This window comes from Microtus pennsylvanicus, chromosome 21 (assembly GCF_037038515.1).
Source record: "Microtus pennsylvanicus isolate mMicPen1 chromosome 21, mMicPen1.hap1, whole genome shotgun sequence".
Lineage (NCBI taxonomy): Eukaryota > Metazoa > Chordata > Mammalia > Rodentia > Cricetidae > Microtus > Microtus pennsylvanicus.
Window position 1 is genome coordinate 31,025,745 of NC_134599.1, and position 14,257 is coordinate 31,040,001.

The 14,257-nt window shown below is 44.9% G+C and overlaps 1 protein-coding gene across 6 annotated transcripts in view; it reads left to right on the forward strand.

Annotated features, from left to right (window-relative positions):
* The first annotated feature begins 12,533 nt into the window (after positions 1-12,533).
* Eml4 (EMAP like 4) overlaps positions 12,534-14,257 on the forward strand; it is a 119,023-nt gene continuing 117,299 nt past the window's right edge. For 4 of the 6 annotated variants that reach the window (XM_075955608.1, XM_075955609.1, XM_075955610.1 and 1 more), the window contains exon 1: positions 12,546-12,824. In XM_075955608.1, coding sequence (XP_075811723.1) covers positions 12,800-12,824 — 25 coding nt within the window. In that variant the 5' untranslated portion in view covers positions 12,546-12,799. Of the gene's footprint in view, positions 12,825-14,257 lie in introns of all 6 variants that reach the window. The other 2 variants (XM_075955612.1, XM_075955613.1) reach the window with 2 other exon arrangements.

Here is a 14,257-nt window from a genome sequence, read left to right on the forward strand (position 1 = left end):
TTGTAATTCCAGTTCCAGAGGGTATGATGCCTTCTTCTAGTCTCCACAGACACCAGGCACACAGGTGGTACACATACATACACACATACATGCATATATACATGCAAGCAGGCAAACACTAATACAGATAAAATAAAAGCACATCTTTGAAAAGAAACCAATGTCTTTTTTCTATTTGATTTCTGCTAACCATATTGGTTTTGTTTTGAGACGGGGAATCTATACATAGCTTAGGCTGGCTCAAATCATATCCTCTTGCCCCAGCCTCTTGAGTAATTGAATTATTACGCAATAGCTCCTCATTTAAAATATTTTTATCCATATGGGTGTTTCACCGACATGCATACAGTGCCCACAGAGGCCAGGAGAGGGGGGCTAGATCCCTGGAATTGGAGTTACGAACCGTTGTGAGCCACCATATGTGTGCTTGGTCCTCTGGAAGAGCAGCCAGTGCTCCTAAGCACCAAGTGTCCTCTCCAACTCACTAGCTCCTTGTGATATTTCCTTTGGCCTAGGTTCTCTAGTGCAAATGCTGCCTTGTTGCAGGTTTGCATCTCCAGAGTGGTACGCTTATTATAGTCCACTGGCCATCATCACCCACGAAGTCCAGAGTTACATTGGGGCTCATTCTTGGTGTTGTTTGAGCAGTGCCTGAGGATATGTCCCCATCTTCATGTTATGACACAGAGTATTTATCACTCTACAAAAAGAATATAATCTTCCATGCACTGCATGTCGAACCTCTGGCATGATCTTTTACTGGCTCTGTGGTTTTGCCTTTCACCAGATACAGTCTTAGATAGTTAGAATTATACAATAGATAACCTAGTAGCATTTTTCATATTAATACTTATTTAAATTTCCTCCATAACTTTTCACCTACTTATCTATCTCATATATATATATATATATGTATATATATATATATATATATATTTTTTTTTTTCTTCATGCAACAAAGCTTTATCCATTCCCCACAACTAGAGAAAGGCAAACTTACTAGCGCCTCACTTGAATATGCTGTCATTTTGAGCTTCTGCCAGTTCTCTCTTACACCTTTCAGCTCATCTAGTATCTTCTTTCCTTCCACTGCTGCCATCCTCTCCTACTCTGCCCTGGGTTTTAGGTATCGGTAGCATTGGGCGCCGCCGCCGTACCAAGGACCAGGACAGAGGATCTGCCGAGCTTGGTGAGTGGAGAGACCAGAGCCCGGGCATCATCTTGTCCTCGACCTTCGTGTCGTTTATCTCCCCACATCTTTTGAAATAGGGTCCCAAGTAGTCCAGGCTGGGTTCCAATTTACCGTGTAGCTGCAGTTGACCTTGAACTTCTGCTCCGCCAGCCTCCCACCTCTCTACTGTTGGGATTACTGGTGTGGAATACCACACCAAGTTTTGTAGTTCTCGGGATTGAACCTAAGACTCTAGGGAAGCCAGGCAAACTAGTAAGCAAGTCACATCTTCAATTTCCTAGCCTGCCAGCCTCGTGTCATCTCGTGGCTCGATAGCTTACTTCTTTACTTGTTAGCAATGAGTATCCCATTTGTCCATTGTTCTACTGGAGGAGATCTATGATGTTGCTAAAATTGGGGCAATTAGGAACAAAGCTGCTGAAACCTTCTGCACAGATTTGTGGTGTGTACTATATTTTAAATATTCTTATTCACAGTTATTGATGACTTGTACTTTTGCCTTTGGAAAATGCTTGGGGAAAATGTATATATGTATATATACACACACACATATATACATTTTTTTTTCATTTTTTGAGACAAGCTCTTTCTGAGTAGTCCTGGTTGTTCTGGAACTCACGCTGTAGACCAGCCTGGCCTCGACCTCAGAGATTTGTCTGTCTCTGCCTCCCGAATGTTCACACTAAAGGCATATGCTACCACCGCCCAGCTTTGCCATGTCTTTTTATGCCAACATTTCTTAACCTGTCGGGTGGCGAGCACAAAGAACCTGGTTTTGTACAGCATTCTGGCTAGATGAGATCCGCAACCGCTTTGCACTGACAGGAAGATGTGATTACTACAACGTTGACTCTGAAGGACCTTGGAATCTTCTGTAGGAATGGCTTCTCACTCTTGACTGGGGGAAGCCCCTCTTCACTATGAGCTGTGTGTATATGGGTCACACCACTCATTTCACTGGCTGGTTCAAAGCTGTGGTCCCTGCGGAAGGAAGTTTGCATAGCCAATGTATAGAACAATGTTCATTTTCCAGATCCTTCAACACCTCAAGTAGCACAGTAGAAGTACCTCCTTTGAAAGGATCATTTGCTTGGATGCAAGTGTTCTAGGGGCTAAGAATGGACTGTTCGCACTGAAGAGATGGCTCAGCAGCTAAGAGCTCTTCCAAAGGACCTGCAGTTGATTCCTAGCATCCACATGGGACTCCAGCTCCAGGGAGAGCTGTGCCTATGCATGTGGGCTTTAAAATAATAAAAACAATTTTTTTTAAATGGAGAAGGATGAAAAGACCCCTTCTAAGTGGGAGGACTTCAACAGTCCCCATCGTCGACTGTTGTGGACTATTCACAGCCTCATCAAATACACTAAACGGGGCAAGCAAAGCTCTAGGCTAGGGAGGGGCAAGTCTGAAAAAGCTTGGCTACTGTGTATCTAGACACCAGACACGAGCATCATGTTTGCATGGACACACACTTGACATCCTTAAAAGGAATGAATTGCTCCAGATCAGATTATTAATTTTATATCTTTATTTTTAATAAAATCAATTCCAGGCTGCTTAATGGCAAAATACCTTGCTCTGTTCTACCCATAAGAAGCTGAAGTTACAGCTGACTGTTGGAATGAAACTGTGGTGAACACTAGGGGATTGCTTCTCCAGCCTGCAGGCAAAGGGAAAGGCTTCTTAGACCCGCTAAGAAAACTTTATGAGCTTGAATTACATCCACGAAAGAGCATAAGGTAAGGGTGGGAACCTCTTCACTTTTACTAGCACAGGCCAAGCGTTTTGTACTCGGAAACCGTTCATTCCTTCTTGCATTTCCGTGGCAATTTGTTTCCAAAGGCATGAGCTTTACGCATAGGCTTCTGATCCTTGGAGAAAGATTTAAAAGCATATAAACAAGTTACAGTTATTATTTATGGCATAGGCAATTTCTAACTATGTCTCCTTTTTTTTTTTTGGTAAGCATTCACTATAATGGTTTGATACTGTATTCGATTGTTGTGTTCTTGAATTTAAAATTTGGTGTTGTGGGCTGAGGAGATGGCTCAGAGAGGAAAATGCTTACTCCACATACATGAGGACTCCAGAGTCGCAGGGGGAAAAGCCAGACACCCTAGTGTGACCTCTGATCTCCACACCATGTGCAGGTTTAACCCATGAACGTGCAGATACATATACACACACATACATGAGAAGGGAGGAGGTTGAGAAAGAGACGAAGGGAGAGAGGAAGAGGGAGGGAAGGAGGAAGGGGAAATAATTTGGTGCTATGAAAATCATAGACTAGCAGATATTCCAAAGATTGTCAATTGAGATGCCTAACAAGGGACTGGAGAGATGACTCAGCAGTTAAGAGCACTGGTTGCTCTTCTAGAGGTTCTGAGTTCAATTCCCAGCACCCACATAGCAACTCATAACTGTCTGTAACTTGAGTTCCAGGGGATCCTACACCCTCATATAGACATACATGCAGGCAAAATACAAATGCACATAAAGATAAATAATCCTCTTAAAAAATAAAAGAGACGCCTAACAGTAAACCTGAAGCTGGGGTGGCAGGCTCCCACCACACCCGCTTGCTCCTGCCCGTCTCTTTCCTCACGCCTGCTCTTGCTTGCCTAATACTGGCACTCCTCCAGCTTCTTCATTCAGCCTGTCCCGGAGTTCTTGCAAAGTTTTTTTTTCATGATTTCTTATGACTTAGACTCAATTCCCATCCTAAATTCGAATCCCACATTTTAAGCTGTGTACTGGGAGACTTCCATTCGGGTATCTGGTTATGAACCAAGCACAGTCTGTTTAAAACTAAAGGCAGTGTTTGTACCACTCAGAGTTCTCCACTACAAACATCAGAAACCCACTCTGGCTTACCCAAGCAGAGAATAAACTCGCTGAGAGGGTATCAAGTAGCCTGCTCATTGGCAGGAATGTTGGAAGAACAGCCACAGGAAGCTGGCAGAGAGAGAGAGAGAGAGAGAGAGAGAGAGAGAGAGAGAGAGAGAGAGAGAGAGAGAGACAGAGAGACAGAGAGACAGAGAAACCACCAACCAGGAAGTCTAGGGCACAGAGCCCTCTTTACCTACAGGCTGAAGTGGGTGAGGACGCTGCCCTGGTACTGGCTGTCACCCCCACCCCACAACATCATCATTGAGTCTCAATGATAATACACTTTCTCAGTCCCCTTTTAGCGTGGTGTCTTATGATAGTTTTTGTGTCATTCTGTCCAGGTTGAAAGACCTAGCTCATACTATCCACATGGTTTAGGTCATGTGCCTGGGTCCCAGCTGCCAAAATAACCTCTTACTCCCTTCGGCTTCACACAAAAGGAAATTAATCACTATATATTTTTGTCTCCATTTATCTCATGTCTCTGACTTCCCCTTTGCACCAAATGTTGCCATCCTTCTCTCAGTGGCCAGGGACCTGGGGACCCTCTTTTACCCTCTCCTCTTCCTCAGTTTCAGGGGCAGTCAGTCACTCAGGTCAGCAAGGGTTTGTGGATTGTTTTCCTCCACCCTGTCTTCTGGATATTTCTGCAACTGCGGTCCTACTACAACCTCTCTTTCTCTCTCCACCATCCCTACTGCAATCCTAACTGGAGTCCACACTTCCACTCCGTTCTCCCGCTTATCCACCCCTAGGTTAATCTCCACAAAGCAGCTCTTTGATCGCACCCCTGTTTCTCAAACCGTGTTACTGCTACATGCCTTACCCGAGCATCCTCACGGATTTCCACAAGACCCCAAAGAGACTAAAAGGCCGACTGGCACCTCGAAAGGACGCGGCCTTCAGATCAAACTGATATGGGGTCAGACCTTGATTCCTGCCTTCCTAGTTCATCTTCTTCAGCTTTCTTCTCTGGGTCTGAAGAGCTGGGGTAACAAGATCCATCTCATAGGGCATCTGTAAGTCATCACTCTGAAAGTTTAAATGGCATTACATGTTGTATTTAGGTTGCAACATCATCCCACAGATGCTTACAAGAGACAATATTCAACTTCAGACCTGTCTGGTTCGAGATGTTAAGTAAGGCTGTCATCACTGTGGTTTTAGCACAGGCAGGTTAGGATCAGCCGGCTACATGTTTTGGGGGGCAAAGGAGCACTCTCACCATCATTTACAGCATTGTCCCTAATTTCAAACAACTGACATACAAATGACCCTTTGAAAAATATTTTATTTGCAAGTAGAGAGCTTCCTGTGTTATTAACTTTGAGAATTAAATCCCCCTAATTGGCTGCTTTCCATTCAAATGCTGCTGTTTGAAAGTGTTTCCCTGTAGGGTTTTCACTCCGTAAAAGGCTGCCATGAATTCCCTAAGGGGGCGGGGAGTCGTGTGTTTGATGGACACTGGAAATTATTAGCTATTATGTCTAAGGCTTGCCCAACATCTATTAAACATGGAGAAGCTCAAGCACATTAAAAGAAAATTTAAAGTTGATTCTCTAACCAACAAGTTTGGTTATTGGTTCTACATGTTTAGACCCCACTCTATGGCCTAACTTTGAAGTTGTCATCACTTGGAGAAAGTCCCATAGCCCCAGGTGGTTCGCTTCTCTGAGCTAGTCATAGATGGTGCCATTGCAACTGCCAAAATTAGGCTCATTTGGTGTCCATTCATTCACTCATGGATCCCAGAAACAAATCCCCTGTGTGAGGGACGGCTAACGAGCCACAGGATAGGCTTCAGTTCTCGGCGACACCTTATGGCACTGCTGATCTCTTTATCTGGAAGGCCAGTAAGAGTGGGAAATCCTACATGAAAGATGACACTCAGGTCAACACTGGTACACTCATTACTAAGTAGGTATTCTTCAAAGCAATCTCTATAGATAGTTTGCGTGCAGGTGAGTGTATGAATTCTTGGGCTCTGTAGCTTACTTCCTGTTCTTGCAGTTTGAGTGGCTTATAGGATAATATACGGTTATTATATGATTAAAACAATACAAAAGTGACCCTCCCTTTATCTCTCTACTATCTTCTCCTTCCCCAGCTTGCTATCATTTCCCAGAGTCGGCTATCATGTAACCCCTTAGAGTGAATCTACGTCTATTCTTGTTTTCCCCCTCTTGTGATAGTTTTGAATTATGCCTGGATTGTTTGTTTGTTTGCTTGCTTGCTTGCTTGCTTACACGGGTCTCATGTCGAACAGTGTAATTCAAGTTGGTTTTGAACTCCTGATTCTTCTGCCTCTAGTTTCCAAGTGTATGCATGGCTTACAGTCATGCACCACCAAGCCCAGCAATCCCTGACCATTCTTGAGGGTTAGAACCTAAAAAACAAAAATATTACCATTTAGGATCTTCTAGCACATATCCTGCTTTTGTTAAGTATATTGTTTATTTTTATTTTATACACATTGGTGGTTTTGCCTTCATCTATATCTGTGTGAAGGTGTTGGATACCCTGGAACTAGAGTCACAGACGGTTGTGAGCTGCCATGAGGTGCTGGGAAACGAACCCTGGTCCTCTGGATGAGCAATCAGTGCTCTTAACTACTGAGTCATCTCTCCAGCCCCTTGTTAAATATGTTGTTAAAACAAAGAATAAGGGTTGGAGAAATGGCTCATTCCAGTTAATAGCATGTACTGTTCTAGAGGACCCAAGTTTTAGTCCAACACTCACACCAGACAACTCATAATCACCTGTAATTCCGGTTCTAGGAGCTCTGACACCCTCTTCTGGCCTTCATAGGCACCTTATTTACATGTGCATAAACCTACACATAGACACACATATACATACAACTAAAAAAATTAAAAATCTTTCATCCATATGCTAGATATTATTTCTGATTTTGATGAACAAAAGGAATTGAAGCTTTTCTCTATCATTTTATGCTTGTGTGCACTATACGCTTATGAAATCTACATAATTATGTGACTATAGAGTTTCATTTTCTTTTCTCTTATAGTTTCAGTTTTTTGAAACAGGGTTTCTTTGTGTAGCCCTGGCTGTCCTGGAGCCAACTGTATAAACCAGGCTGGCCTTGTCTTCTTGCCTCTGCCTCCTGAGTGCTGGGATTAAAGGTGTGCACCATCACTGTGCGCGCGCGCACACACACACACACGTGCACTCTAAATACAGTGTAATAAATTTTTGAATTATACTTTAAGGTCTCTAAGTAAAAATAATCTAACCATAAATTCCCTTTTAAGGTGAATAACCTAGGTGGTTTTCTTGAGAAGTATGTATCCTAAGTATCTCACTTTCTCCCTTAGTGTGGGTTCTTAAAGGTGTACTAAAACTTTTCTTAGTAAACTCACTTTGTGAAAGAAAGAAAGAAAGAAAGAAAGAAAGAAAATAAAGAAAGAAAGAAAGAAAGAAAGAAAGAGAAACTTCATTCAAAAATATCCAAATAGGCATTCAGTAAGAAAGAAAGAAAGAAAGAAAGAAAGAAAGAAAGAAAGAAAGAAAGAGAAACTTCATTCAAAAATATCCAAATAGGCATTCAGTAATCAGTAACTGTCTCATTCATTTGGTGTCCTATGTGTGTTTCATGTTTAATGATAATAACTTGTTGCACACTCATTTGGTTGTTTTTGTTTTTTTGAGACAGGCTTTGGAGCCTGCCCTGGAATTCGTTCTGTAGACCAGGCTGGCCTCGAACTCACAGAGATCCGCCTGTCTCTGCCTCCTGAGTTCCTGGGATTTAAGGCATGTGCCACCACCGCCTAGCTTGCACACTCATTGAAAGACTCATATTAACTGTTTTACTTCATTATAGTAACTAGACGGTTTGCAACATTCCATTGGAGAAATAGAAAACAGATCAATTGATATTGGTTGCTATAAAGCAGCTGGGCATCCGGTGGTAAAATAATGAGCTTGATTGTGTAGTTTTCAATTCTCCCATGATTCCTCATTACTTAGTATATATTTGCCACACAGCTACTGAACATACTGGAATATGAATAGGTGGGCGAAACAGGAGAAGTGTAACTGCTTGTGGTATTACAACAGCTACTAGTGCTACCCTGTTCTGGAAGCTTTTCCTGGGTCATCATACTCTGTTTTTTGCAGCCTAGGGCCACAGAAAATGTGGCTATCACACCTGTGAAATCCTGAGATAATTTGTCTAATGTCACTTAGCTTGACTGGAGCTGGAGTTAGAATCTGGGCAGTATAATACTATGCTTGTGGAGTCTGTGCGCATATGTTGCTGTTGTTTGTCTGGCTGGCTTTAAGGACAGTATATCACATAGCTCGGTATGGCCTCAGATTAGCTATAGAGCGATATATAGCTACAATGGTGATACTGACTGAACTCTTGATCTTCCTGCCTCTTCCTACCATATACTGGCAATAATAGGATTATAGTCCTGTACCACTACACACTGTTCGTGTGGTTCTGGGGATGGACTCCAGGGCTGTGTGCAAGTGCTCTAACTGAGCTACATTCCCATCTCAACCCAAATCTGCTTGCTTACCTTTCTTTCTTTCCCCATTCCTTCCTTTTTTTAAGACAGGGTTTCTTTGTGTAGCCCTGGCTGTCCTGGAACTCACAGAGTTCAAGGCCTGGTCGAGTCTGCCTTTTTAAGCACTTCTTGCATGTTCTAGAAGCTACCTTCGCAGTGTATAGCCTAGTGGATGAAACTCCAGAGTGTTTCCTAACTCTATGGCCATGTGACTAACTCTTAGACAATGGCCTGGGGATAAAATGTGATAAAGGACAAAAAGAACCTTGTAGGGCAATGACACCAGGGACCATGGAGTTCACTGGACAAAGGGATTTCTTGAAAAACAGAGAAATATTTGAAGAAAAGACTTTTTCTCTCCTTCATGCTGTTGGGAATTCTGGTAAATTCAATTTCATATGATTCGTATTAAGAAGAAAATAAAACATATCCACCCCAGAAAGATCTTAGAATTCACTGAGGGAAGGTGATTGTACCTAAGTTAGTTTATTTGTTCTCTCTGTGTGTATATGTGTATCTATGTGTATATATGGAGGCCAGAGATCCATATTGATTGCCTTCTGTCTCCTTCCACTTTATGAGACAGGGTCTCTCACTGAACTTAGAACATTTACTATTTTGGGTAAACTGACTGACTGGCCCAGTGAAACCCCTGGGATTTGCCTGTCTCTGCTCCTCCAGTACTGGGTTATAGACTCATATTGACATGTTAGCTTTTCTTTTCTTTTTGTTCAAGACAGGGTTTCTCTGTACAGCCAGCCCTGGCTGTTCTGGAATTCACTTTGAAGACCAGGCTGGCCTCGAACTCAGAGATCCACCAGCCTCTTCTAAGAGCTGGGACTGAAGGCATGTGCCACTGCTCAGCTGAAGTGCTAGCTTTTTCGGTGGATTCTGGAGACTTGAACTCAAGTCCTCAGGCTTACAAGCAAACATTTTACCCTACCAATTGAGCCATCTCCTCAGCCCTCATTTGTCCTAATTCTGAATATTTATTTCATTTTTCCTGTCTCAGTTTTTAAAAACAACAACAAAACACCTTTGGTTGGTCTCACTAGTTAGAATAAATCTGGATTATTTTGGCAAAAATAACTAACACAGCCAGATTTATCATGAAATTAACAGTGCTTGAGCTTCAAGTTTCTTTACCTGTCCCCAATTTTCCTGTTTGTTTTGCTTTTGGAGACACAGTTACAGGGTCTATTTAATCCAGGTTGGTTGCAAAAGTGTAGCTGAAGATGACCCTGAACTTCTGATTTTCCCCGACTCAACCTCCAGGGTGTAGAGATTGCAGATGAAGGTGCCCTGCCCTGCAAGGTGAGTGTGTGAGCAGGTGTATCTTTCCATTACGCTCTTCCCTCTGTCACTTATTCCACCCAAGCAGGCCGTATTGGAAAAACTGGATATGTGGAGCATCCGGTTTTGGAGAGTTGAGTCGGGAATACATCTAAGTTTAAGCTTAGTGATAAATTCCACACAGACCCATAGTCATTTGCATTGAATCACTGCTGGCTACTTCTGTTTGGCAATGGATTCTGGGAGCGCTCCCGTGGCCTGCGGCACAGACTCACCTGGCATCCTGTCACAGAGTTTCAGGGCTAGAGGTTATAACATGATCTGGACACAGGGCTGGCAGCAGAATGTGAGGCGTGTGGGAGAAGCAAGGGTTGCAACACAAAGAAGCAGAAGCTGATCGAGGGGGAAGATCCTTGCAGTCGCTCGGTAAGTACATTGTAAGCGGAGAATTTGCTTTTCATTGATGTCAAGCCAAAACAGACATTGTCTTCAAGAACATACTCAGTTATGCAGCACTGTAGGCTTTTACATGCACAATACAGTGTACACTTCTCTTTTTAAAAATGTGAACTGTAGGAAATAAAATTAATCAGAATACCTCTAGCAAGGCCATATGTAGCCTTACTGTAAGTGTAAAGTCATCTTTTATTTCAACTATCGATAGCGTAAAAATTGGTCTACCATGCTATAGAAGAAAACCCGAATTGCCTTCCTCTCCTTTTAATTAAGATTTATTTTTAGCCGGGTGGTGGTGGTGGCACGCGCCTTTAATCTCAGCACTCGGGAGGCAGAGGCAGGTGGATCTCTGAATTCGAGGCCAGGTCTACAAAGCAAGTCCCGGGAAAGCCAGGACTGTTGCACAAAGAAACTGTCTCGGAAAAAAGAAAAACAAACAAGTGAAAGATTTACTTCGAATAATGCCATATTTGTGTATGCTTGCTGTGCTTGTGTGTGCCGGAGGTCAGTCTCAGGCATAAGGCCTCACCTGCTTTCTTTCGTTGGCCTGGAGCTCTCTGTGCAAGCCCCAGGGCTCCTCGTTTGCATCTCCCCAGCACCCAGGTCGTGAGTGCTCTCTATCACGCCCTTTTGAAAACTGTGGGTTCCGGGGTTAGACTCATGCTCTCATCCCTGCACACAAAAAGCACTTTACAGGGTGTGCCAACTCTCAGCCTTGCTGGATCCTAATCACAGCCCTGACTTCCTGGTTTACTTTTTGTTTGTTTGTTTGTTCCAGAGCTGGAGACCAAACGCAGCGCCTCACACATTCTAAGTGCAATCTGTCTCTGGATTGCACCCTCGGGCCCTTAAAGAAGGTTTTGAAAGAGCATCAAAGGGGAGAAGTAAACTTCAAGGGTGCCTAACAGTCCTTTCCTCCATTTAATTCTACCAGCCCTTTCACCTCAACAGTTGCTGCCTCTGTTTCTTCTTGTCTTGCTTTGGTTTGTAAACTGTAACCTGCAATTCTAACAACAAACACTCTTACTTTTTCCCAACTTAGCTATTTTAAAGCTAAAGTCAGTCTCTGAACACCTCACAGTTCTTCGTCACTCTCATCTTCAACCTAGAGGGGACCTAAACTATCCAACTGTCTCTAGAAGGAAGGGGACAGGCTGAGAACTGCAGACGAGGAACACAATAGCCCTTGGATTTGCAGATGAATGAAGTGAGGCCTAAATGAGTTAGGTGACTTCATGGATTTGGGTCTGATCTCAGGTTTATTTTTTAAAAAAAGTCTGTGATATAATTTCCTGATAGGCTATTCTATGGCTTGCAATACAACCATGGCTGGCTTTGCATTCTGATGGAAGGAACAAAAGGAGAGGAAGGAAGCTGGCCTTTTAGAGGTACTTCCCCCAGGCTCCATGACCTTGGGCAGGCTACCTCATCCGCCAGCCCCCCCCCCCCCACTCCAGGGGCTCTCAACCCGGTAAGTCCTGCCTATCAGATATTTACATTATGACTCGTAACAGTTGCAAAATTAGTTATGAAGTAGCAGCGCAAATAATTTTATGGTTGGGGTCGCCACAACACGGGGAAATGTATTAAAGGGTCACAGCATTAGGAATGTTGAGAACCACTGAGTAAGGTGAACTCTTCACCCAACACTAACATTGCTTACTTGTTCTGTGTCCTGGGACCTGTGGCTGTGGCACTGCTGGACCCAAGCTGGCCAAGAAGTCTTGCCTCTATTTTTATTATTTCTCACCTGACTAAAGGAGAGGGGAACCTCAGGAATGGGGAATCCCTTCTCTCACTTGTTTGTCTCTTTATCGTCCTTGAGGGGATTACCTCCCTACAAGAGAACTCCAGATCTGGAATTGACGGGGTCCCCAGAGGGGAGAGAATCCCACCACGCACTTGAATTTCCCGAGCAGCAGGATGCCCTTGAGCCCCACTCACTTGGCCCCAGCTTCGGGTTGGACGGACCCGGGTCGCGAACCCGGACCAGAACGCAAGAGAAGCCACTAGCCTCTCAGCTCCAGGAACCTCGCCCGCTACAGAGGCTCGGCAAAGAAAGGGGCGTGTCGCGAGAAGCCCCGCCCCGATCCGTCACGTGGGGGCGGGATCGGAAGCGTGACGGCGTGCGCGGAGGCGGGGCCGTGGCTGCGCGCGGGCGCGGGGGCGGGGCGCGGCGCTCACTGCTGCGGCTTGGGAGAGAGAGAGAGGAGAGAGGCCGGGAAGGCGGCGGGTTGTGCGGCTCTCAACCTGATTGACCGAGCAACCGACCCCCCGGGCTGACGGACTGACGGGCGGACGGCGGAGGCGGGAGTCAGGAGCCGCGTCTGGCGACGCTGAGGACGAGCGCGTCAGGCTCCGCGGCCGCCACTCGGTCAGCGTGCTGAATGAAGCGCCCGCCCCGCTGAGCCCCGAGCCCGGCGCGTTCCCCGCAAGATGGACGGTTTCGCCGGCAGCCTCGGTGAGTCCGGCAGCGGGCTCGCGCCCCTCGTGCGTCACCCGGGACCCCGGCTTCCTGCGTGCGCGCCGCGGGCCCTGCTCCCCGGCTGCCCCTCCGGGTGGCCGCCGCTTCCCGCACATGGTCCCCGCGAGGCTGCAGCCCCGCCGCCGCCGCCTCCGGGACGGGCGGCCCCTCCCCCATGCAGCCCTCGCCTCCAGACCCTCCTTTCTTCCCAGAGCCCCCTTCAGTGCGGGGGCCCTTCTTCCCCTAGGCGACCCCCAGCAACTGCTACGTCCCTCCCGGCACACTTAACACCGTCCTCCGACCCCGATTAAAGTCGGAGCACCCCTTCATCAAATACAAGGGTCTGTCTTTCCACTTACGGAGTTCTAGGAGGACTGGGGCTGGGGCAGCCTTTCCGCAGAGAGTAGGGACCCTCCAATCCCACTTCTGAATTGGAGGTACCCCTCGTCAGTCTTTATATTTGGAGATTTATTAAGTAACTGATAACTTCCCTCCACTTCTCTGAACATTTTGTAGTGGTGGAGAGAGAGCACCTCATTTACTCAATACAGGAAAGGAAGAGGTGCATCTGTGTTGGGGTACCCTCTTTAAGAGAGAAAGCAGAAGTATGTGTTCTCCATTGCATGCTGGAGAGAAGTAATCCTGCCCAATGAATCCATAAGAAAGGGGGCCTCGATCGGGAAAGAAAGGATTCTCCATTTTTGGAATATGCTGTCTTTGTGGAATGGAGAGAAAGAGAATAGATTATTCGGTAGGCTGAAGTGTCTTCTTAGTGTTCCTTTAGCCAGAATACAGGTGGTAAATTTTGTGACTGGTCTGAGGAACAGAAGATCTCTAGGGTAGCCAGGACCTGTGTCTGGAATTACGATTCTTTGAGGCCACTGGAATCCAGTTACTGTAAAGATTGAACTCTTAAGTGTTATGGTGAGAGAAACGATTCAGCTCTGGCAGATACTGCAGTTATGTGATACCCGCTGCTGGATTTGATTTTATTTTAAATATTTTATGTGGTGGTAGCCTGTATTCAGATACTTTTCTTTTCCATTTCTTGATAATAAATCTCTAGTTAGTTAATGTTCATGGATCAGTAAACCATCTGGCTCTAAGCCATATTTTAATCTGCCCACACAAGGTTGGGATTAATGGATTAGAAAAGTAGAATAAAAAGCAAGTAGAAGAGCATCAGGTTCTTGCAGTTGTTAAAGAGAGTCACAATTTTGGTCTTGATTTCCTTGAGAAAAAAAAAATCATTGTTATTACACTGCTTTGAGAATGGAAATCCGAAAATAGGAGCAACTCATTGTGGCTCCTTTCTCTCCAAAGACACCTGTTGTCCATTATCTAACCTTTGATGTCTTACAATTCCTGACATAGTGAAGTTATTTCATTCTTGGGCTCCTTTTAGAGGGGCATTAACTTTTCACTGGTTC